This window comes from Saccopteryx leptura, chromosome 2 (assembly GCF_036850995.1).
Source record: "Saccopteryx leptura isolate mSacLep1 chromosome 2, mSacLep1_pri_phased_curated, whole genome shotgun sequence".
NCBI classification, from domain to species: Eukaryota; Metazoa; Chordata; class Mammalia; order Chiroptera; family Emballonuridae; genus Saccopteryx; species Saccopteryx leptura.
Window position 1 is genome coordinate 142,307,921 of NC_089504.1, and position 26,712 is coordinate 142,334,632.

General features: G+C 35.7%; 1 protein-coding gene across 4 annotated transcripts in view; it reads left to right on the forward strand.

The window, feature by feature from the left end:
* CNTN1 (contactin 1) overlaps positions 1-26,712 on the forward strand; it is a 374,840-nt gene that overhangs the window by 248,493 nt on the left and 99,635 nt on the right. For 3 of the 4 annotated variants that reach the window (XM_066368970.1, XM_066368969.1, XM_066368971.1), the window contains one exon: positions 14,152-14,272. In XM_066368970.1, the coding sequence (XP_066225067.1) occupies positions 14,152-14,272 (121 nt within the window). Of the gene's footprint in view, positions 1-14,151; positions 14,273-22,207; positions 24,455-26,712 lie in introns of those variants that run through there. The other variant, XM_066368972.1, reaches the window with a different exon arrangement.

Sequence of the window (26,712 nt, forward strand, 5' to 3'; positions counted from 1 at the left end):
ATCCCTACCTAAGTGTGACACAGGGGCAGAGCCTGGGGTAGAATCACCGACCAGGAAGAGGGAGAGAAAAGAAAAAGGAAGAAGTTAACATCTCAAAATCAAGAAAAATCCACAGACTTTACAACTTGTTCCACTAATTTTTTTTTGTTGTTGTTGTTTGATTCTTCTATCTTATTGCCTTTATTTCCTCCACCTCGGTCCTTCTATTCTCTGCCCATCTTATGCTTCCCTTTTCTTGAACTACACTACCCATAAGTGTTACATTTTATTTCTCTTCTTCATCCTCACCCTCCTTTAAGGTTATACTCCAAAACACTTAACTCTCACGCTCTCCTCTTTTGTTTTATTTTATTTTGCTTTATCTTGTTTTTTTCTCTTCCTTCTTTTTTTCTTCCTTCGTTTTTCTCTTTTTCTTATTTTTTCCTTTCTATTCGTTTTTTCTTTTCTCGTTTTACTTTCATCCCATTTAATCCTCAATCACGAACAAATTAGTTAATTTGGGACTCAAGGCTTTTTTTGGCTTTATTTTTCTTTTTCGCTTTTGTTTTTGTTTTTTTCTTGTTTGTTTATTTTTGTGGCATTTTGGGTCCTCCCAACCCAAGGTCTCCATTGTATTTAGTCTTCGCTCCACTTAATACAACAGATTTTTACTTATCATTTTTAATTTTTTTCTTCTTTATTATTCCTTTTTTTTGTCCTTTTTTCTGGTTCCCTCTTATCCCTCTCATTATATCTCTTAGTTGACCATCACTCACAAGCAAATCATCTTATGCTTGTCTAAGATTTTCTTCCTTTTTTTTTTTTTTTTTTTTTTTTTTTTGCATTTAGTAGGTCCCTACTCCCCTTTTTTTGCCCCTTGAACTCTTCACCCCAAATCAGGCCCTCCATTATAGGCACGATATTTCCCTGAGGAGGGGAGAGGAGGGAAAGAGAAGAAAGAAAAAAAGGGGGAAATAATAAATTATTACTGTTTTTTTTTGTGGGGTGTTTTACTTTTTTTTTTTTTTTTTTTTTACTTTTTACTCTTTATTAATTCTAATTAGTGCTATCAACAAGACCACCCTCAGATGCCAATAAGAAAGAGGAAATCGAATATTATGGATACAAAAGAAAGAGAGGTAACACAAATAGATGTGGAAAAATCTATGGAGAAAAGACAACATATTGGAAGCCTTGGAGCTAAATGACAGAGAATTCAAAATAGAAATCTTAAAAATACTCAGAGATATACAAGAAAACACAGAAAGGCAATATAGGAAGATCAGAAAACAACTCCATGAACACAAAGAATATATTATCAAGGAAATTGAAACTATAAAAACAAATCAAACAGAAATGAAAAACTCAATTCACGAGCTGAAAAACGAGGTAACAAACTTAGCTAGCAGAACAGCCCAGATTGAAGATAGGATTAGTGAAATAGAAGACAAACAACTTGAGGCACAACAGAGAGAAGAAGAAAGAGACTCAAAAATAATAAAAAACGAGAAAGCCCTACAGGAATTGTCTGACTCCATCAGAAAGAATAACATAAGACTAATAGGTATATCAGAGGGAGAAGAGAAAGAAAATGGAATGGAGAATATACTCAAACAAATAATAGATGAGAACTTCCCAAGCCTGTGGAAAGAACTAAAGCCTCAAATTCAAGAAGCAAACAGAACACCGAGTTTTCTTAACCCCAACAAACCCACTCCAAGGCACATCATAATAAAGATGACACAAACCAATGACAAAGAAAAAATTCTCAAGGCAGCCAGGGAAAAGAAGAGTACAACATATAAAGGAAGGCCTATTAGATTATCATCAGATTTCTCAGCAGAAACTCTACAAGCTAGAAGAGAGTGGACCCCAATATTTAAAGCCCTGAAAGAGAGGAACTTTCAGCCACGAATACTATACCCATCAAAGCTATCCTTCAAGTATGAAGGAGATAAAAACATTCACAAATTCAGAAAAGATGAGAGAATTTATCCACAGAAAGCCCCCACTCCAGGAAATACTAAAGGGGGCTTTCCAACCAGATTCAAAGAACAAAAGAAAACAACACCACAAGTAACAGCTCCACCAAGAACACAATAAAACCAAACTTAAACTGTGACAACAAAGGAAAAAAAGGGGGGAGAGGATGGAGATTAACAGTAGCAAAGGACGATGAAGTGCAGAAATACTTATAAGATAGGGTACTACAATGAATATGGTAGGTACGCTTTTCATTACTTAATGGTAACCACCCTAGAAAAAACCACCACAAAAACACTTGACTTAAAAAAAGTAGCAACAGAGGAAAGAAGTATGGAAAACAAACAAACAAAAACAAATGATAGAAAAACAAAAGAGAAGAATCAAACTACATACAAAACTAACGGAAAGCAATTTATAAAATGGCAGTAGGGAACCCACAAGTGTCAATAATTACACTAAATGTAAATGGATTAAACTTACCAATAAAAAGACACAGAGTAGCAGAATGGATTAAAAAAGAAAATCCAACTATATGCTGCCTACAAGAAACACATCTAAGCAACAAGGATAAAAACAAATTCAAAGTGAAAGGCTGGAAAACAATACTCCAAGCAAACAACACCCAAAAAAAAGCAGGTGTAGCAATACTCATATCTGATAATGCTGACTACAAGACAGAAAAAGTACTCAGAGACAAAAATGGTCATTTCATAATGATTAAGGGGACACTGAATCAAGAAGACATAACAATCCTTAATATATATGCACCAAACCAAGGAGCACCAAAATATATAAGACAGCTACTTATTGGCCTTAAAACAAAAACTAACAAAAATACAATCATACTTGGAGACCTCAATACTCCGCTGACGGCTCTAGATCGGTCATCCAAACAGAGAATCAATAAAGAGATAGTGGCCTTAAACAAAATACTAGAACACCTGGATATGATAGACATCTACAGGACACTTCATCCCAAAGCGACAGAGTATACATTTTTCTCTAGTGTACATGGAACATTCTCAAGAATTGACCATATGTTGGGCCACAAAGACAATATCAGCAAATTTAGAAAAATTGAAATTGTACCAAGCATATTTTCTGATCATAAAGCCTTGAAACTAGAATTCAACTGCAAAAAAGAGGGGGAAAAACCCACAAAAATGTGGAAACTAAACAACATACTTCTAAAAAATGAATGGGTCAAAGAAGAAATAAGCGCAGAGATCAAAAGATATATACAGACAAATGAAAATGAAAATACAACATATCAGAATCTCTGGGATGCAGCAAAAGCAGTAATAAGAGGAAAGTTCATATCACTTCAGGCTTATATGAACAAACAAGAGAGAGCCCAAGTAAACCACTTAACTTCACACCTTAAGGAACTAGAAAAAGAAGAACAAAGACAACCCAAAACCAGCCGAAGAAAGGAGATAATAAAAATCAGAGCAGAAATAAATGAAATAGAGAACAGAAAAACTATAGAAAAAATCAATAAAACAAGGAGCTGGTTCTTTGAAAAGATCAACAAAATTGACAAACCCTTGGCAAGACTCACCAAGGAAAAAAGGCACAGGACTCAAATAAATAAAATCCAAAATGAAAGAGGAGAGATCACCACAGACATCATAGATATACAAAGAATTATTGTAGAATACTATGAAAAATTATATGCCACCAAATACAACAATCTAGAAGAAATGGATAAATTCCTAGAACAATACAACCTTCCTAGACTGAGTCATGAAGAAGCAGAAAGCCTAAACAGACCAATCAGCAGGGAGGAAATAGAAAAAACTATTAAAAACCTCCCCAAAAATAAAAGTCCAGGCCCAGACGGTTATACTAGTGAATTCTATCAAATATTCAAAGAAGACTTGGTTCCCATTCTACTCAAAGTCTTCCAAAAAACTGAAGAAGAAGCAATACTTCCAAACACATTTTATGAGGCCAACATAACCCTCATACCAAAACCTGGCAAGGATGGCACAAAGAAAGAAAACTACAGACCAATATCTCTAATGAATACAGATGCTAAAATACTAAACAAAATACTAGCAAATCGAATACAACAACATATTAAAAAAATAATACATCATGATCAAGTGGGATTCATCCCAGAATCTCAAGGATGGTTCAACATACGTAAAACGGTTAACGTAATACACCATATCAACAAAACAAAGAACAAAAACCACATGATCTTATCAATAGACGCAGAAAAGGCTTTTGATAAAATACAACACAATTTTATGTTTAAGACTCTCAACAAAATGGGTATAGAAGGAAAATATCTCAACATGATAAAGGCCATATATGATAAACCATCAGCCAACATCATTTTAAACGGCATAAAACTGAGGACTTTCTACCTTAAATCAGGAACAAGACAGGGTTGTCCACTCTCTCCACTCTTATTTAACGTGGTGCTAGAAGTTCTGGCCAGAGCAATCAGACAAGACAAAGAAATAAAAGGCATCCATATCGGAAAAGAAGAAGTAAAGGTATCACTTTTTGCTGATGATATGATCCTATACATCGAAAACCCAAAGGACTCCACAAAAAGATTATTAGAAACAATAAACCAATACAGTAAGGTCGCAGGATACAAAATTAACATACAGAAGTCCATAGCCTTTCTCTATGCCAACAATGAAATATTAGAAAACGAACTCAGAAAAATAATCCCCTTCACGATTGCAACAAAAAAAATAAAATCCTAGGAATAAACATAACAAAGAATGTAAAGGACCTATATAATGAAAATTACAAAGCATTGTTAAGGGAAATCGAAAAAGATACAATGAGATGGAAAAATATTCCTTGTTCTTGGATAGGAAGAATAAATATAATCAAAATGGCCATATTACCCAAAGCAATATACAAATTTAATGCAATTCCCATCAAAATCCCTATGAGATTTTTTAAAGAAATGGAACAAAAAATCATCAGATTTATATGGAACTATAAAAAACCCCGAATAGCCAAAACAATCCTAAGGAAAAAGAATGAAGCTGGGGGCATTACAATACCTGACTTTAAACTATATTATAGGGCCACGATAATCAAAACAGCATGGTATTGGCAGAAAAATAGACACTCAGACCAATGGAACAGAATAGAAAGCCCAGAAATAAAACCACATATATATGGTCAAATAATCTTTGATAAAGGGGCCAACAACACACAATGGAGAAAAGAAAGCCTCTTCAACAAATGGTGTTGGGAAAACTGGAAAGCCACATGCAAAAGAATGAAACTCGACTACAGCCTGTCCCCGTGTACTAAAATTAATTCAAAATGGATCAAAGACCTAAATATAAGACCTGAAACAATAAAGTACATAGAAGAAGACATAGGTACTAAAATCATGGACCTGGGTTTTAAAGAACATTTTATGAACTTGACTCCAATGGCAAGAGAAGTGAAGGCAAAGATAAATGAATGGGACTACATCAGAATAAAAAGTTTTTGCTCAGCAAGAGAAACTGATATCAAAATAAACAGACAGCCAACTAAATGGGAACTGATATTTTCAAACAACAGCTGAGATAAGGGCCTAATATCCAAAATTTACAAAGAACTCATAAAACTCAACAACAAACAAACAAACAATCCAATAAAAAAATGGGAAGAGGACATGAATAGACACTTCTCCCAGGAAGAGATACAAATGGCCAACAGATATATGAAAAGATGCTCAGCTTCATTAGTTATTAGGGAAATGCAAATCAAAACTACAATGAGATACCACCTCACCCCTGTTAGATTAGCTATTATCAATAAGACGGGTAATAGCAAATGTTGGAGAGGCTGTGGAGAAAAAGGAACCCTCATTCACTGTTGGTGGGACTGTAAAGTAGTACAACCATTATGGAGGAAAGTATGGTGGTTCCTCAAAAAACTGCAAATAGAACTGCCTTATGACCCAGCAATCCCTCTACTGGGTATATACCCCAAAACCTCAGAAACATTGATACGTGAAGACACATGTAGCCCCATGTTCATTGTAGCACTGTTCACAGTGGCCAAGACATGGAAACAACCAAAAAGCCCTTCAATAGAAGACTGGATAAAGAAGATGTGGCACATATACACTATGGAATACTACTCAGCCATAAGAAATGATGACATCAGATCATTTACAGCAAAATGGTGGGATCTTGATAACATTATAAGGAGTGAAATAAGTAAATCAGAAAAAAACAAGAACTACATGATTCCATACATTGGTGGAACATAAAAATGAGACTAAGAGACATGGACAAGAGTGTGGTGGTTACCAGGGGTGGGGGGAGGGAGGACAGGGGGAGAGTTAGGGGGAGGGGGAGGGGCACAGAGAACTGGATAGAGGATGGCAAAGGACAATCTGACTTTGGGCGAGGGGTATGCAACATAATTTAATGACAAAATAACCTAGACATGTTTTCTTTGAATATATGTACCCTGATTTATTAATGTCATCCCATTACCATTAATACAAATTCATGTAAAAAAAAAAAAAAAAAGATTGACTAAAATAGAACTGGCTACGTAGATGATTAGATAAAACAAATATGGCAAGAAGTTTACAATTATTGGATCTAATTGATTGATTTACAGGGAGCCATTATATACATACTATTCTTTCTATTTTCTTATGTTTGAACATACAAATAAAATAATAACATATTGTATTCTTTCTGCTTTGAGAAAGTACCCACTTTTTTTTTACCAATCTATAAATTTAAATCCCATTATCCAGTCAATAAAGTGACAGCTTGACCTCATGAAACCTGGACTATGTTAACTATTGAGCCTTCCACCAGTAGCTTAACTCAAAATCTCAGATTTCTTTTCTCCAAAATAAAACAGTTAATAGTGTCTCCCTAAGAATTATAAATTAAATAAGACAATGTATGTATAGTAGCTAGCAAATTGCCATATATCTTAAGGCATTTAATAAATAAGTAGTAGTGATGGCAGCGGCAGTAGCAATACTAGAAGTAGTGGTAACAATTTTAATAGTAATATCTATAGCAGCTTGAACATCTGGCATTATTAGCTTCCTTTAAGGTGGAGGACTTTGTTGCCTTGCCTTAGGCATCACTTTACTTGCATGGAAAATTAGAGCAATGGTCCTATTGTTACTGCGTTCCTTGGCATTTCCTTTCTAAGGGATTGGGAGATATATTCAGTGTTTCCAATCTGTAGGCAATTGTTTTGTTTTCCATAGTTATTGACATATTCATATTAGGATTTTCACAGATTCTCTCTGGCTTAAAATAATTCTATTGGCACCTTATCTATCTCCGTTGAGTTATTTCTTCCAATAATTTCAAGCAGAATCCTTTGGAAAAGACAATACTGTTGGGCAAAATAGAGGGCAGCAAGAAAAGAGGAAAACCAAATTTGGGATGGTTTGGCTCCATAAAAGAAACCATAGGCATGAGTCCATAGAAACTGAGCAAGGCTGTTGAGGACATGGCATTGTCCACATCCCTCATTTAGAGGGTTGCCAAGAATCAGAGCTAACTCAGTGGCGTATAACAAACTGACATTAGCAGCAGTAGCTGTATCCTCTTGACAGCAACAGCAGCAGCAGTACTACTGGTGATGGCTATAGTAGTATTGCATCCTGATCTCTATAAGCATAGTACCTACTGCACAGGGCTGTTGTTGAGAGCAAGTGAGTTTGAATAGGTAAAGTATTTATAATAGTTCCTAATACCTAGAAACCCTTGACTGAATATTTGTTGTTAGTTGTGTTGGTGTTGGTTGTGTTAAAGTGTGTAGTTGCATATGACATATTTGCTATAGTTATTTTTTCTTTAACCTAACAAGCCAAAGTAAAGCAGAAACATTTTTATTTTTCATGGATATAGCATGTATTCTATGCATATATATTAATTTTTGCTTACAAGTTTGTAGGCTATTCTCTTAAAAGGATATGCTTTCATTCAATCTTTTAAATCTGTGCCTTCATTCTGAACTTTGACAGAACAAAAAAAAATTTTGTTGCTATATAGCCTTTATGAGCTCTGCACTTTGTCTAGCCCTTGAGTGTATTATATTTATATCATATTTCTTTTTTTGTTATGATTAATTCAACTGTTAATACTACTTTGTAATTCAGATTCATTTATACTGCAGGAATGATTTCGCAGAGTTAGTTCATGGCGGGGGGGGGGGGGGAGGAAGATATGGGCATTTATATTTTAGAAGTCTTTTGATTTAAATTTGGGAAATTTCTAAGTGGTAAACCACATATACACTTTGGAATATCCCTGAGCTGTGCTATCACAATTTCCAGTATGTGATTCAACTCTCCTCATATGAAGGGAAGCATTTTGTAATTCAGCCAAGCTGTGGTTTTTAGTGAAAAATATAGAGAGCATTCACATCTAATTTGTGGCTAGAATGTGCTGAGGTCCATGATCTTTACTTGCTTTGTAAGCTTTCTGTTGACCACTAGAACTTCAGCTTCTTCTGAGGCATGAAAAGTGCTAGTACCATTTATAAAAATGTCAGAAAGCTTTTATACATATACAGCTATATTGGAAGTGATATAGTGTGTTTTTCCTTTGCTTTCCTTCTAAGGCATTTTAATGACACACCTTCACCAAATATAGACCAAATAGGAATAAATGTTAAAGTCACTTACTATTACTGTATATAAGTAAGCCTATCATTACCCACCTAAGTCCTACTGTTTAAAAAGGAATTAACTTTTAAAATGAGCTTAGCATTAAACTTTTAGAATAGTTTAAGAGTTGTAGAAAATTTACTTTGAAGATTCAATAAGTATAAATTAAATATAATATTTTACATAAAGCAGTTTGTTTTTAATTACATGTGAAAGTATAAAAAGAATAACCCCATTATTGATCTCAGAATAAAATAACTAAAAGAAATATGTAACAATAAGTAAGTAGCAGTAACTATAGAGTATTCGCAACCAGAGAAGCTTACCAAACAGTTCATCTCAGTCTCTAGGTTGACTGATATCACATGATCCAAAACCCTTAACCTGAGTCCCAGTGTTGGTCTTTCAGGCATGGCCAGCTTTTACTGTAAAGCTATACGGATGTGGCTACCTCCTACCCTAAATCACATTGTTAGACTGTTCAGTATGACCCAAGATACCCAGGCAGAGAAAGACACATAGATTACCTTTCAGAAGCTAAGGACTAAGAGCAGACCTCTTTATGGAAAAGAACAAATTCTTTATAAGTCATACAGGTTAAAAGAAATAAAGTTCCATTTTCTTATATGTTAACTTCATTCTTCTCTTGATAAATTTATACATTATTCCCAAAACATTTATATTTCTCCATAGAATTAGTGTATAAATAATTTGAAATATTATTTGAAAATATTTGAAATAGATAATTGATCTCATGAATATGGATAACAATAGTTGTTCTCAATTCAGCTACTTTAATTTATATCATTATCTTTTTTTTTTTTTTTAATTTTCTGAAGCTGGAAACGGGGAGAGACAGTCAGACAGACTCCCGCATGCGTCCGACCGGGATCCACCCGGCACGCCCACCAGGGGCAACGCTCTGCCCACCAGGGGGCGATGCTCTGCCCCTCCGGGGCGTCGCTCTGCTGCGACCAGAGCCACTCTAGCGCCCGGGGTAGAGGCCAAGGAGCCATCCCCAGCGCCGGGGCCATCTTTGCTCCAATGGAGCCTTGGCTGCGGGAGGGGAAGAGAGAGACAGAGAGGAAGGAGGGGGGTTGGGGTGGAGAAGCAAATGGGCGCTTCTCCTATGTGCCCTGGCCGGGAATCGAACCCGGGTCCCCCGCATGCCAGGCCGACGCTCTACCGCTGAGCCAACCGGCCAGGGCCTTATATCATTATCTTACCTGGAAAAAATCATATGAAATTACTAAAAGAATTTAATGAAAATATTTTTGGTAATAGATATTTATTAATTAATTTATGCAATATTTATTTGCTGAATTCCTCCTGCATGTCATGTATTTTAGTTGGTTATTTGTTTGTAATAATAAATACAATCTAGTCCCTCTTTTAAGAAATTACAATCTGATAGAAGAAATGAAGGACTAAACAATTGTAGTAGAAAGAGACAGTTACCATTAAAAATATACAAAGGGCAGTGCTTTGGATTCCAGAGAAGAAAGGGGCATCAGCACTGTGACTTGAAGTTAGCCAAGTGATAGAAGTGGGAGATGTGGGAATCCAAGCAAGTGACACGTACAAAGGCCTGCTGGAAAGAGAATAAATGATAAAGTGTAAGTTGTCTACAGAGGCTAGGGCACAGAAGTTAGATGAAGGGATAACCGGAGGAGGCAGAAAGAGTATGTACTTCATGCTGACACCAAAATAAGTCTCATTATGTGCTTATAAACTGCTGCAGTTGTTATAGGCTATATCAACTTGCCAAGCAATTTCTGCTTATAGCTGAGGTGAACATATATTATCTTAATAGCAGATGTCAGAATTCCTGATATGCAAGTTGATTAGTTCATTCAAACAATGTATATTCAGTGTTATTATGTTCCTGGCACTGTGCTGGTTTCTGTGGATCCAGCACATATTACTGTACACGTACAATGCAGGGATACAGTACTGAACACAATAGGCATGCTTCCTCCTCCATTAAATTTACAGTCCTAGGCTCTGGCTGGATGGCTCAGTGAATAGAACATTGGCCTGGTAAATGGACGTCCTGGGTTCAATTCACAGGCAGGGCACACAGTAGAAGCAACCATCTGCTTTTCTCTACCTCCCTCTCTGTCTTCCCCTCTCGCAGCCAGTGAGTAGGTTGATTGGTCCCATCATGGCCCCAGACACTGAGGATGGCTCACTTGATTCAAGGCCCCAGATGAGGTTGCTGGGTGGATCCTGGTTGGGGCATATGGGATTCTGTCTCACTATATCCCCTCCTCTCACTTAAAAAAAAATACAGCCTTCCACGAAGACAGACTTTAATTATATAATGGTATAAATATTGCACTGCAGTTGAGATGCGTAAGATGACATAAGGTAAAGGTGCTATGACAAAATATAACAAGAGGAAATGGAAAGACTTGCTTGAGGGAATGCCTTGAGCTAGAATTGGTGAGAACAGAGTCAGTGTTAGTTAGCTGATGGTGGCAAGGGAGTGAGGTTTGAGGGGATTCCATTTCCGGAGAGAAAACATGATGGAGAGCCAGAGATCAGAAAGCCCAAGTTGCCTTTAAGTCCTAAAAAGGCAATGTTTTTTTTGAAAGCAGAGTGTAATTGAAGTGCACTATTGAGCTGGAATGTTGGACAGACCCTACAGAATAGAGCCAGGTTCATCGTTATAACACTTTTATTTTGGAAAGGGGAATTTTCTAGAGGTTTCAGTTTGTTTATACAGAAAGGAGTGATTGATCATGATTGCATTCTTAAAAGGTCACTCTGGGTAACAAGTAGAGAAGAAATAGAGTGGGACGGGGTGGAGGTCATGAACAAATAAGACACAATACAATAGTTCAGTGAGGGATATTGGTAGCTGAAGTGGAGAAGGGCAGAGGCAGTAGTGATAAAAAAAAAAAGAATGGATAAATTCCAATATTTATGCTGGAATTATAAAGAAGTTGAAGAAGATAAGGGGCTGAAAATGTTCTCAAAGTTCCTGGAAAGTGTGTTGTCATCCATGACTAGAAAAGTTCCATGGTTTGGGGAGGAAAGTCAAATGTTATTAGAAGTCAAGTAAAATGAATTGAAGCTATAGAACTAGATTAAAATGGATTGAAGAGTAAGAGGTAAAGAAATAGAAAAACTAAAAACAGAAAGTAAGGCTTTGAGAAACAAGTATTGTCAGAATCTAAACAACCATGAAGGAATTAAGTGGCTTAACATGAGGAAATAGAGGAGAAGAACAGAGAGAAAAGATCCAAGCAGGAGTGGGTACCAGCAAGAAGACAGAGCACTGGGAGAAGTGAAGGTCACTGAGAAATCTCTCTAAACATATAATCAACAGGATTTGAATAGAACTTTGAAATGGATAATTCTTAGTGCCGACTTGCCTTACGTTGTGGGATACAACCAGCTACATTACCTTCAATGCTTCAGTGAACTCACTTTACTAGGGAATACTTTGTGTTAATAGGCTTCAACAAAAATATAGAGAGGACGCTTTGGTTGTTTCCATGTCTTGGCTTCTGTGAATAATTTGCGATGGACATAGGGGTGCATGTGTCTGTGTACCAGTGTTTTCAAGTTTTTGACAATGGAGGATTTGATAAAGAAAATGTGGTATAAATATACAGTGGAATACTACTCAGCCATAAGAAATGATGACATAGTGACATTTACAACAACATGGATGGCCCTTGAGAGCATTATTCTGAATGAAATAAGTAAATCAGAAAAAGCTAAGAACTGTATGATTTCATACATAAATGGTATATAAAACTGAGACTCATGGACATAGATAAAAGTGAAGTTGTTACCATGGGGAAGGAAATGTGGGGAAGAGGAATGTGGGGGAGGGGGTGTGGGGAAGGGTGTAAAGAGGGACAAATATAAGGTGACAGAAAATGATTTGACTTTGGGTGATGGGCATATGACATAATCAACAGTTCAAATGCTATAGAAATGTTTACCTGAAGCCTATGTACTCTTACTGATCAATGTTACCCTGTTGAATTTAATTTTATAAATAAAAATTTAAAAATATATATAGAAAGGGCTACATTTTTAGTATGGGACTCTTTGGATCAGCAAATAAATAACTAACCAAGAAAATAGAAGGAAAGAACTCCCCTACCCCAGGAGTTTGGACAAATCTTAGAAACTGGATTTTTAACCAATCTAGATCTCAAGGGACACAGGGAGATTCCAACTGACATTAAATTGCATGGTCTCTAACTGTGTTTTTACTAATAATGGCTAAGATCAAGGAACAAGGTACATGGCCACTGATCAGTTTTTTACATAGAGATAGCAATATTCTGATACAACCAACTGAATCAGCATGCTCAGATTATAAATAGCTATTATTTTTAACCGCATTCACCAAGCAAGGACTGAAAACCCCAACACTTTTCAAGATGAGCATGAAATGTAATATGTAAACGGGCCCCTGGCAAGACCTATGGTACAGTGGAGCATTTGTTCCATACAGGGTTATTAAAATAACACAATTAGAAAATTTGTAGGTCTATCATATCACATCAACAGTACCCTCATGTATTACGTAAAATATTAACCTAACCATTAATTGTTCCTTCTTTAATATAATATGCTTGGAATAGTAAATCAATATTTTTGGTTCTCAGGAAAACCAAACTGAATTTTTCAAATATTTCTCTTAAGAGAATATTTAAGAGATAATGAGTATGGATTGGGCATGCTCTTACTACCAAAGAAGCTGAGTGACCTTAGTTAAATTACTTGGCTACTCTAAGTCTCATGTTTATCTTTAATAAAATGAACATAATAGGACCTATCTCAGAAAACAATGGAATGAGATAATATATATACATTTGCATAGCCCAGGACCTGCTACAGACAGGGCATTGAATAAATATTAGCTATTTTTAGAAACTGTAATGAGATGATGCCTTATGATTCCCAAGAAAAATTCCTTCAGGTAATATTTATATATTACTATTCTGAACACCAGGAAGAGAACAGTGAACAAAACACAATCCTTGCCCACATGGAGGCAAAAAAGAATATGTAAGTAAGATTTTCCTTTCTGACAGTTTCTGCAAACATTTAGTGTCTTTGTATAGTAAACTATGATGCACCCTGAAAGTAGTCAATTAGATCGACTTTACCAAACTAGGTTAATAATTCTTCCTAGCCATATAGCGTAGATTTGTTCTCAGTGACATTCAGAATTAAGATTTGTAGACCTTAAAATATTTCTCTTTAAAAGATACCAAGAAAGTAGTTTTTCCCCCTGGTTTCTTTTAGTTTGGCCCTCTGCTAGTAGAAATAATAAAATGGTAAAAATATTATGGCTAAAATGGACCTTCAGTAATTAATTCACTTTATTTTTCACTTGAGAAAGCCCAATGCTTAAGTAACCTTAAGCAAAGACATATATGATGGGCATATCCAACAGGTGCCTTTTCTTGATGTTCATTTTGTTAAGGGGAATATGTACTTCTCGTATTTTAAATGCCAGATAATTGGTAAAAAAAAAAAAAAAAAAAAGATGTACTGATTTGAATACCTGCTGCTTTTGCTCACAGCTGGATGCCAATGGGGAGCTGCTCATTCGAAAAGCCCAGCTGAAGCATGCTGGCCGCTACACGTGCACTGCGCAGACAATCGTGGACAACTCCTCTGCTTCGGCTGACCTTGTGGTGCGAGGTAAGAGTTTCAACATTCTAAAATTATAAAACCAAAGTAATTTGATTTGCATAAATATGTATAAGGTTCTGGTAACTCTGGCCCAAATTCTTGTATATTTTGAGTCTTGATGGTTGAGAACAGCTTCTCACTCATGCCTAAGAATAACTTATGCCAAACAAGTAGTAAACAACCCTGATTTTGTTTGTTTCACTAACTACATATCTCCTAGGAACTTACACCACATATCTCCTGTTCAATGTTTGTGCTTTTAAACTTAGTACTTACCGGAAGTGCTCAGTTCCTGCTAAACCCTTTTTGTGTGTTGAGTATAGTGTTGTTTTCTTCCCTATTTTGTTATGAGAAAATATACTCCTGCTAATGTAATATATTCATTAATATCATTTTAGAATAAATTTATACATGTGTCATGTTCCTATTTTGTGCTTGTTTTCAGACTAAGTACATTTGTTCTTACAAATAAGAGTGTGCTGGGATACATACATTAAAAATATGACCCCTTTGCTGCTGACTACTGTGTAGATACAAGGGCACCTCAGAACATGCTTTATCTTTTCATTCATTCATTGGCTCTTCACTCATTACCTACAGATATAAGATCATTCCTTTTTAATTAGGGCCCAAGAAGTTCCATGGGTTAATCTCCATTATCCAACTAGTTCAGGAAAACACCTAGCATTTCTACCACTGTTCCTTGGTTCACAGCATTCCTTCTATATCTTTTTATCATTGTTTGTTGCTGAAATTGTATCTCTCTTTTAGGCTTTGACTCAAGAACTAACAAATTCATGAGTCTTTTCCAGATGTCCCAAATATGAGCCACCCCTTCTAAACTTTCATAACAATTCTCTAAAGTTTTATAGCAATCTGTGTACATGAGTTTTCTTTTTTTTGTTTTTTACAGAGACAGAGAGTCAGAGAGAGGGATAGATAGGGATAGACAGACAGGAATGAAGAGAGATGAGAAGCATCAATAATTAGTTTTTCGTTGCGACCCCTTAGTTGTTCATTGATTGCTTTCTCATATGTGCCTTGACCGTGGGCCTTCAGCAGACCGAGTAATCTCTTGCTCCAGCCAGCAACCTTGGGTCCAAGCCAGTGAGCTTTGCTCAAACCAGATGAGCCCGCGCTCAAGCTTGTGACCTTGGAGTCTCAAAACTGGGTCCTCCGCATCCCAGTCTGACGTTCTATCCACTGTGCCACAACCTGGTCAGGCTGAATTATCTTCTTTAAGTTATGTAATTCACATACACATTGTTTAATATTTAGTGAGCTACAGATTTTCACTGTATAGTTTCATAACTCTCCCTCTCTGGGTCTGTTTTTTCTATTAGAAAAATATTTTTATTTTTTCACATTTCACCTATTAGAAATATTTATTGACTATTATTTAATTACATTTCAGTCAAGTTTGGGTTTTTTTTTGCCCAGATAAGTAAAATATCTGTGGTTTGTCTTAATTCCACCTTCCTGAGCTAGATCAATGTAATTTCACTCCATTTCCTATACCACCTATGTTTCCCCAAGAGCATGGTCATATGGAGTCCTCTAGTCACATTAGGAAAATGCTGAAAAGCCTTTTCTAGTTGAGTATGTTCTCCACTACAGTAATTAAGAAGTAGAGCTGAAATTTCTTTATCCTAATGAACTTAGATATTTATTTCACATACCACATATTTGAATATTAATAAAATCTAAGACCAAAATCCTAAATCAAAGAGAGTTCATTTAGGCTCAGTATTTCCATTAAGAATATTTTGTTATCTGGGGCATTTGTTATCTTTGAGAGTTTACAGGGAGAGAAACTAGTCCACTGTTCTTACTAGTTATACCACTTAGCTGTTAGCTATTTCCAGCAATAGCCCAATAGCGTGTATATATATATCGTGTATATATATATATATATATGTTTAATTGCAATTGTTTGCGTACAGGGTAGGGCCAACATAGGTTTACAGTTGTGAGTACATGATACAACTGTAAACTGTATTCTTATCTTATTATTTATTAATTATTGTATTATTTCCCAGATGAACAACTGAAAACCTACTTTTGCCTCACCCTATATGTAATGAATTAGCATTAATATTACAAGAGTGGTTATGTTAGAATGCATGTACATCAGTGTCTTCATATAGTAATTACATTATAATAAACTCCCAGTGAAAAGAAGAAAATTTTACAGATATAATCAAAGAATGGTAATATTATTCACATATATTTAGATAAAAATCATCACAATGTGTATTTTATACAACATAATGTGTATTATTTATTCAATAAAATGAAGCTATAACAGATATTATTAGAAAATATAAATTTTTTCTTTCTCTAAAAACTTTGGTTCCAAGAAAAAATACCTTAAAGCAATGGAACCTGGAAAGCACACTCAATAAAAATATGATACAGCATTTTAAGCCCCTCTACTATAATGTCATGTTAACAAAACTATATGGGAGCCCTGGCCGGTTGGCTCAGCGGTAGAGTGTCAGCCTGGTGTACAGAAGTCCCGGGTTCGATTCCCGGCCAGGGCACACAGGAGAAGTGCTGATCTGCTTCTCCACCCCTCCCCCTCTCCTTCCTCTCTGTCTCTCTCTTCCCCTCCTGCAGCCAAGGCTCCATTGGAGCAAAGATGGCCCGGGCGCTGGGGATGGCTCCTTGGCCTCTGCCCCAGGTGCTAGAGTGGCTCTGGTCGCAACAGAGCGACTCCCCAGAGGGGCAGAGTATCGCCCCCTGGTGGGCAGAGCGTCGCCCCCTGGTGGGCGTGCTGGGTGGATCCTGGTCGGGCGCATGCAGGAGTCTGTCTGACTGTCTCTCCCCGTTTCCAGCTTCAGAAAAATACAAAAAAAAAAACAACAAAAAAAAAACTATATGGGTGGATGAAAAGTATTGCTTAGCATTTTATTTATTTATTTATTTATTTATTTATTTATTTATTTATTCATTCAGTCATTCATTCATTCATTTTGGATCTCTTATTGGCTTTATTAGGCAACTCATAAATTAGTCATCATTCCATCTATCAACTATAACGTCGCTCTCTGCTTAGCATTTTAAAACTCAGCAGAGTCATAATTATTCTTAAAAATTTATTACTAATAAAAAAGGTATTTAATTTATATTAAGAGCCATTAGCAATTAAAATAGTGAAACACATGATTAGTGTTAAAAATGTATATAAAGTAGGCCTTCAAATATGCTTTATATATTTAAATCATTGGATATAAAATTCTTTTTTTGAATAATGGTGAATAATAAATAAGCCCCACTGCCTTATGTAATATTACTATTGGTACATTTATCCAGTTAATTATGTTTTTTTTTTTATTCTAGTCCACGGTATGATAACCTAGAGTCCCCAGACAGGCATCAAGGGATTTTTGTATTTCCTGAAATTATATATAAAATTCCATGTGGATGTGCATTTTCCTAGGAAGAGTATTTATAACTTTCATCAGATTGTCACAAACAGCAATGGTCACAATCTTCTTGTGGCATCAATTTAAAATAATAATGTATCAGTGAAGGAGGTTATTTTAGTCAAGCTTTTATAACAAAATGTGTATAATATAGCCAAAGAAATTTAAAAGTCAATTATTAATTGCTTAATATTTATAAGACCTTTATGTTTTAAAGCTATTCTTAGTTTAAAATTTAAAAACAGCTATAGGATTTCAAATGTTTTTAGACTTTTTATCAAAACCCAAATTAAAAGGATTGATACAAATATCCTTTTTGTTCTTGTAATGAATGTTTTACTGCTTAGGTCCCATAAAAGTGTATTTCAGGTTGCCAAATCAAGTAAATCGGACACATTTGAACAGCCCTGTATGAATGTTGTTTCTGGAGGACTCAGAGTTCTTCAGCTAAAAAAAAGTGTCTTTTAGAGGGAATGGATTTTCAGGATTTGTTCAGCAGTTGTTGTGGGAAGATTTATGAAAAGTGCCAAATCTAAATTCTCTTTCATGAGTGCGCTTTTGGACAACATTCAAAAATGGACCATAAAATTAGGCCACAAAAGCAAGAAATTAGACTTTGACCTTCATATTTTACTTTTTTTCCATGGTATTTTAGCTATATTATAAATATCCTTGGCAATGCTACAGGCTTTTAGGAAGACCTTCCCAATACCAGTTGAGCATAATGTTTGCCACTAAAATTGCCAAAATAGAAAATGCAATTATGATGATAATGTTCAGATCCTCCGTTTTACATTTTATATACCTTATTAAACAAAATTTCATAATGCAATGCTGAAACTTAAAACCACCAAAAGAAGAAAAGACTTTCACTATATGAAGCATTTGGTCTCATTATCAACCCTAATATATGCTACACAAAAACTGTAAATGTTTCTAAAGTAACTGAAGTTAAAATGGATAATATAAAAGTTGTGGAAATCATTGTATCTTGAAATCATTTGTATTTGTTATATTGTTCTGTTAGACACTTATACTCTTTTATGTAGAATTTTATTTAAATGGGAACATTGTGTGTATGTATGTTTCAGTAAAGCTTTTTACTTTAGTTCTAAGGCCAGATACAGCTGCAGAATGAAAATGTATAGAAGTTAGATGTCATCTTTATTGGATATAACCCACTGAAATTTTTATTACTTGGCCTAATGACATGGTTACCAGATTCTTTCTTAAGGAGGTCATTTTGGTTGATGATTACCCACTGTTAAATCCTGTGCTGGATAAGTTAAGATAACATAGTCAAATAAATGGTAACCTGATGGAAGCCATCACTCTACATTTTAGTGTGAACAATATTGCTGTATTTTAAACCATCAGCATAACGGTTGGCTACTGGTCTTTTTTGCAGAAAATACTCTTGAGAGATTATTATCCCAGCTGATCTATTTTAGCAGAGTTCATATCCGAGGTTTACCTGTCTTCGCTGTCCAGGCAAAAATATTTTTGAATCATTTATTTGGAGATGTTGTTTCAGATTAATTACTCCCCTTTCTTTAACAAAAATAAAATAAACATATTCTTTGTCCAAGATTAAAAAAAGGGTTCCAGTGGTCCTAATTGTTGGCAAATCATGCATTAATTACATCTTCTTTTCCTTCTAACTTCTTTACAGTGGCTATATAAGATCTCTGCAATTAATTTGAAATTTGAAGATGCAACTTTAAATCTAGAATTAGACTTAGAAGTCATCTAAACAATTCTCATCCTTTTATTTTACAAAATTTGGACTCTGAGAGAAAAAGACTTACCCTGCATTACCCATCTACTTTGGGACATTCATCTTGAAACCCCAGTCCAGTTTTCTCATTAAAATAGGCTTATTCCAGATAGTATGAATAAATAAAATCTATAGTTAATTTCTTTGGTTTTTTTTTTGTTGTTGGTTTTTTGTTTTTTTTTTGTATTTTTCTGAAGTTGGAAATGGGGAGACAGTCAGACAGACTCCCGCATGTGCCCGACCGGGATCCACCCAGCACACCCAGCAGGGGGCAATGCTCTACCCCTCTGAGGCGTCGCTCTGTTGCAACCAGAGCCATTCTAGCACCTGAGGCAGAGGCCATAGAGCCATCCTCAGCGCCCGGGCCATCTTTGCTCCAATGGAGCCTTGGCTGCGGGAGGGGAAGAGAGAGACAGAGAGGAAGGGGGGGGTGGAGAAGCAGATGGGCGCTTCTCCTGTGTGCCCTGGCCGGGAATCAAAGCCTGGACTCCTGCACGCCAGGCCTACGCTCTACCACTGAGCCAACCGGCCAGGGCCTATAGTTAATTTTTAAAACTTCTATAGTGAATCCTGAAATATTTTAATGCTCTAAAATATTTTATAGTTAATTTGGTGTGGCCTGGGAAGGTTACCAAGTCTGCCCTAGAATTGCTGACACCAAGTAACAAGAGTCACTGATTACAGCTTCTGCTCTTTCTCTTTTCCTTTCCATTATCTGGTACATGCTAATAAATAGTAGTTTAATTTTTAAAACAGCAATAAAGCATAAAGCCAAAGACATTTATTTAGAAAGATTAAGCTACTAACTTTGGATTATTGAACGTTCTATTTGTATGACTGATTCAGGGACCCTGGATATTCATTAAAGCAAAAGGACAGAGAGTCACCCATCATGTTAAAACCTTGTGAAACTCTTGGTGCTAAATTAGGATTTAGGTTTTTGTTGTATCTGGCATAAATATTCATGTTGTATTCAAGAATTCCTTTCCATATTGAAATTATTATTAAATAATCAAATGTGGATTTAGATTCAAAATTATTATTAAGACATGGCATGCCCAAATTAATTCAGATGAGTTTTACATTAAATAATTTAATCATTATAAAACTTGGAAGAACAGACAAAAAAGTTTTATGTAGTATATACATGAAGTTAGACAGTCAGACAAGTACATAATCACCTAACCGCCTACTAAACTCTCTCTCTCTCTCTCATATGAAGAGGTCATAGAGGTCAGAAAAGAGATTCTTATAGGCAGACAGATGTATCTAGATCATCACAGTCAAATCAAGAGAACCGTTGAGGTAGTTTTCCAAATATTTGGGTCAGAAAAACACACATTTACCTCAGATACTTGGATAATTGCCTCTGCTTTCCACTTGCTTTGGCCAAGAAAAGTTGACCACAGAGACAGGCTACAGATTTCATCTCATCAGCCTTTGTGGGATGGATAGGCAGGAAAATGGCCCTCGTTGGCTGGAACAATGACTGACTGGGCACCATTCTGAGGCATTTGGATCTTACTTGGCACTAAACCACAGCAATACACTGGTAATAATGAGACTGCCCTGATATTAAGCATTCTCCTTTCCATTGGAACCAACAAAGTCAAAAGCTACAGGAGACTGTTACATGCTGGAGCTGAAATGTGTATGTGTTTATAGTAAGTATAGAAGTTAGAAAGTAACTTGTCTCATAGCTAAAATTTATTAGTTTTATTTTTAAAAAATACTAACAATATAGCAAAAACTATTAAAACTTCATTTAAAAATGGGAAAAATAATGTCTAAAATTAGCAAATTTTGTGACCATTTATCATACAAACTAAATGTACAGCAAGCAGTCAGCAGAGACATATTTTCCTAGATCTGATTTCTGCCATTAAATGACTGTGACCAGGGGGCCACAGTGCTTATGAAGTGGTCTAATTCTAATCATCGAACTACCTTTAGGTACAGGTAGGTAAAAGAGGTAGACAGCCATCTTGTTAACTGCCCAATTTTCTTTAGAATAGTATACTTATACTAATATATGCAGACAGTCGTGAAAAGATTTATAAGGTGTAGTGGAACAAGTATAGGCTTTGAGCACTAGGCAAACATAGATTAGAAATCCACTTCACTGACCAAATAAACCTGTGGACTTAATTAATCATTGTAAGCTTTAGGTCCCATATTCATGAGAGAGAATAGTAATAGTTACAGTTAACACATCACCCAGGGTGAGTTTCTATAATTACATTCTTTTACTTCCTTCCCCTTAGTTAGTAATGTATATATATAGGCATAAATACAATATTATTCAAGATACAAGTTCCCATGACATCCAACCCCCAACCACTAACTTTTCATTATCATTGATGAAATTCATCCTGAGTATTTTTTGCTTAGTTAGCCCTTCAAGGTCTGACCATATGTTTTAAAAGATAAACTTGTACTATATGGAGTGAAATTACAAAGGGTCTAGAAGTTTTGGATTTGTGGGTGTTGAGGAGGGGCTCTTGTTCTTTAGAAAGTCAGTAACTATTTCTGTGGGAGAGAGGTTGGATTAAGGCAAAGCTTTATATTTCAACCCTCTCTCTTTTGGACTCACACCTCCAGTGTCTGGGAGATGTTTTTCGTTGTTTAGCATTTTAACTTACCCTCCAAGGAAAGATGGCAAACCCCCAAAGTACATGGCCTCCTGCCCCTAACTGGGCATGCACACTCGCCCTTCAGCCTTGATCTTTCCTCTTGCAGGTAAAAACAGAAAAGATGGAGAGAAAAACATGGTGGATCCTTTTCTCCCCGTCTGTGCAAGCCTGCCTCCAACCTGGTGACCGTTGACACTCACATTTGTGTGAAAAAAACATTTTTTAACTTATTATATTAGGTTTTACTAATAACTCAATCTTGTAGCTTCTGCAATTCCCCTACCCCTCATTCTAGTTCTTAGAGGATTTTTTCCCTTTTGAAACTTCTAAACATACTTTGAGCAAAAAGATATTTGAAAATATAATTATGCAGCTTCACTAATCTCTGAAATATGCCTAGTGAACTAACCTAGTGCATCATAGAATGGCCAAGTAAAATTTTTGTATTTTGATGTCCTATTTTTCTTTGAAATTACATATCTCAGAAATTAGCTCATTATTTAAAAAAACAATATGAAGAAACTGGTAAATAATAATACAGGGTGATACTGAATGGACTGTTTGATGTACCTAAGCTTGTAATGAACAATGTTGTAAAATTGGCTAATGACTCATCCTAAGTAAGACATAAGCTAAGGGGTATTAGTCTAGCCACCATGGGGTCATGGTGCCTGCCACACACATTCCTTGACAAGAAAGGGTGAAATACCGCAGTAAATAACTGAAGACTGCCCATGGCTCAGTAGGGTTTTTGGAACAATTCCTGGGACTAGAAAGTGACAATGGACAGCAGGCTGAGAAAATGATCTCAATAGCAAGATTTAAGTAAAGATGACTAAGCCATTAACAGCCTGAATACATATTTAATTTTATTAACTACTACCATCAGCCTTCTTAGAGCTTTTCTTTTTGAGGAAGGCTGAGACTCTTAACAGAAAGATTAGGGCAGAAGTGAAGGATTAAAATTGAAGTACATACAATTCTTTCTAGAACTGCTTAAATTTTATTGTTTAAAAATACTTTCATTTTCTCCCTTTGGTCAAAGAGACATGCTTAAAATTTTTGTTTCTTCACAAGAAATAATTTTGTTCTTCTTAAATAGGTTTAAGTTTAGGTGTGAGATATTATATGGACTTCTAATTTATTAACTCTACCATCCTCACCTGTGGTTGGAAGAACTCTCAGGAAAGCATTGAAGAATATGAGTATGACATATATATATCCATATGATATGAATAGTTTTATTTTTAAAATAATTTATTAATTATCTATAAGTAATAAATAAATATCCCAAGATGTTACTTATTTCCATCTTTTTAAAAGTTTTTCTTGGTCCTAGCTAGTTTTCTCAGTGGATAGAACATTGGCCCAGCATATGAACATCCCTGGTTCAATTCCTGATCAGGGCACACAGGAGAAGCGACCATCTGCTTCCCTCCCCACCTCTCCTGCTTCTCTCCCTCTTCCCCTCCTACAGCCAGTGGCTCATCTGGTCTGAGCATTAGCCCCAGGCACTGAGCATGGCTCGGTGGGTCCCAGTACATCAGCTTCAGGCACTAAAAATAGCTCTATTGATTTGAGCATTAGCCCCAGATGGGGGTTGGCAGGTGGATCCTGGTTGGGAGACGGTCTCACTATCTTTCCTCCTCTCACTTAAAAAAAGATTTTTCTTTACTTTGTCATCTCATAGTCTCAATTATTATCACAGAAAGAATTATCTTAAAATTTAGAGTACAGATCTAGGTCAACTGCCATTTTAATAAGTTGTTTAAAATTAATTTGAGGGTCATTTCTGTCTATAAACATCACCACGGAGACGTAGTACATGCATCATCATTATGGGCATGTTCTTACATAGTTCATAATTGAAAGTATACCACCAAAACCAAATAGAGATACAGTTTTGGAAAGAAAGAATAAAAATTAGAAATGAAACCACATGACAAATGTGACTGGTGCAAAGAGAGAGAATCTTCTTGTTTGGATAAACTGTGTTGATCTCAACTAGAATTCTACAGATTCATTTCCCTCCCTCAGCCTCATTCTCATTTCCACTTAGGATCAAACTTCACTTTAATCAATGTTAGAAATTTAAAAACTACCATATTCTTATTCAGTGCTAGAGATATTTAATATTTGGCTTTATCTTAGCACAGCTTTAAACATAGACAAGACCACACATTGATTTGTGTTTTGTAACCTTATAATTAAACCATTATCTTAATAATTTTTCAAGCAGGAATGAACCTGTAGTACTAAAGGGACTTTAATTGATATATTTTAGAAAAAAAGAAGCCACCTTTCCTAATATAACTAATGTTTTTTTATATTGGTATTAGAAGATTATTTTATTTTAAAAGGGAGGATAATTTGTTATGAAAACTTTTTTGTTTCCTTGATATTCAAACTTTTCTATAAATTTTGCTAATTTAGTAAAAATAAAAAACAAGTCCATGGCTCAGTAGGGTTTTGGAACAATTCCTGGGACTGAAAAGTGACAATGGACAGCATACTGAGGGTATATTTGTATGTGGTGCTTTTGCTTTTAATTTAATCCTTGGAAATTGCAAGTGAAAAAAAGAATGGCAACACCAAGAAGTCCTTTAGGGTTAGCGTCAAGTTTTATTTTATTTTATTTTTTATTTATTTATTTTTTTACAGAGACAGAGAGAGAGTCAGAGAGAGGGATAGACAGGGACAGACAGACAGGAACGGAGAGATGAGAAGCATCAATCATTAGTTTTTCATTGCGCATTGCGACACATTAGTTGTTCATTGATTGCTTTCTCATATGTGCCTTGACCGTGGGCCTTCAGCAGACCGAGTGACCCCTCTCTTGAGCCAGGGACCTTGGGTTCAAGCTGGTGAGCTTTTTGCTCAAATCAGATGAGCCCTTGCTCAAGCCTGCAACCTCGGGGTCTCGAACCTGGGTCCTCGGCATCCCAGTCCGACGCTCTATCCACTGCGCCACCACCTGGTCAGGCCATCAAGTTTTATTTTAAAAGTGTATGCTATGTGGGCTGAAGTCCCAATAAGACTGTACTTTTGTGTTCATTTCTAACTCTGGCTGTTTAGAAACCCAGTCAGTGAATAAGAGGGAGAAAGCACGTTGGGTCTACTGCCTAAGTGTTGGTACCAACTCAAGTGATGACTGAGGGATAGTCACAGCTACTATGCATCTTGTTTTATTCTGGGGGGGGGGGTGTCCTATTTTCAAACCTTCTATCTCGGTTGATTGATCAGAAAATGAGTCTAAATTATTGATTGAAATAATATGATTAGCTAGTTTACATAGTGTGAATAATAATTTTGAAAAACACTTTTTTCTGTTGCCTTCCTCAAATGCGTAAACTCTTCTTCACTGAATATTCCTAGAGAGGAAATGGCAAATAAATAAGTAATTACATTTCGGCTTACTTTTCCTTCTAATTACATATGAGTGAGGACTGAGTAAAAATCACATCTGTATTGTGTTAGTACATAGATATTTATTACCAAAAACACTGGCCAAATTTAGGAAAGATTAACAGATACCTTACTGTAATCAGGAGAGACTGGGGATGATTTATTGATGGGTAATGTTACCTTTACTTATCTGTTTTTAAATCATTATTTTTGGTATAGTTATTGAAAAGTTGGTCTCATGGAAAACTGGGCTCAAATCCTAGCCTTTCCATTTACTTGCTGAGTGACTATGGTCCTTTTAGTTAATCTATTCTTGTCTCTGTTTTTTCATCTGTAAAATAGGAAAAATAATAATCCCTGCATCATGAGATTACTGGTAAGAATGATAAAAGACTTAGCAATTACTCCAACATAATAAAGATAAAATATACTGTTTTATTAAAACATTTTTGTTTTGATTTACTAATATTTTACGTCATGTAAATTTTGTTATAAATTCACATTAGTTTTAAAAATGCAGACCAATCCAAGGGAGCAGCAGTATAAACATATCAGTATGCAGGTGGTTCTTTGGACATCTTCGGCAGAGAGATGCATTTGGGCTGCACAATCTGAATTTCACATGGGCTTCCCCTCATTCTGGGTGAGTTATAGCAGGAAACCCAGTCTCTTCTGACTCTGCATGCTGTCACAGACTGGCTGTGTGATGCTGGGAACAACCCTTTTCGACTTCAGCGTTCTATGTAACATGCACAGTTATTGGCTTTAATGAACTCTAAAATGTATGTGATCTATGTTGCATACAGAAATATTTCCATTATTTGCCTTTAATTAATGATTTAATAGTAAAAACACTGAGAAGCTAGGAAATTTTGGGGAAAGAGAATGTAGATGTGACAAGTGAGACTTTGCACTGAACCTCAGATAATAGAGAACCATTTTGACATTTTTCACAATCCTTTAATAGATAAAAAAAAAAGTGACCTAAACAAATTTCAGTAATTGTAGACTACTTTTGCCTTGCTTTAAAAAACCATAGGGTAGAAACATAACACTAACAGGACCTTGATAGACCATTAAGTATCTCTCTTAGGCGAGATTTTTTGGAGCATTCTGAATCAGTAATCTCTGAGAGGATTACTCAAAGCCAGAGGTGGAGGATATAGTGGGTGAAAAACAACATTGTAAGAGTGGAAGCACTGAAAA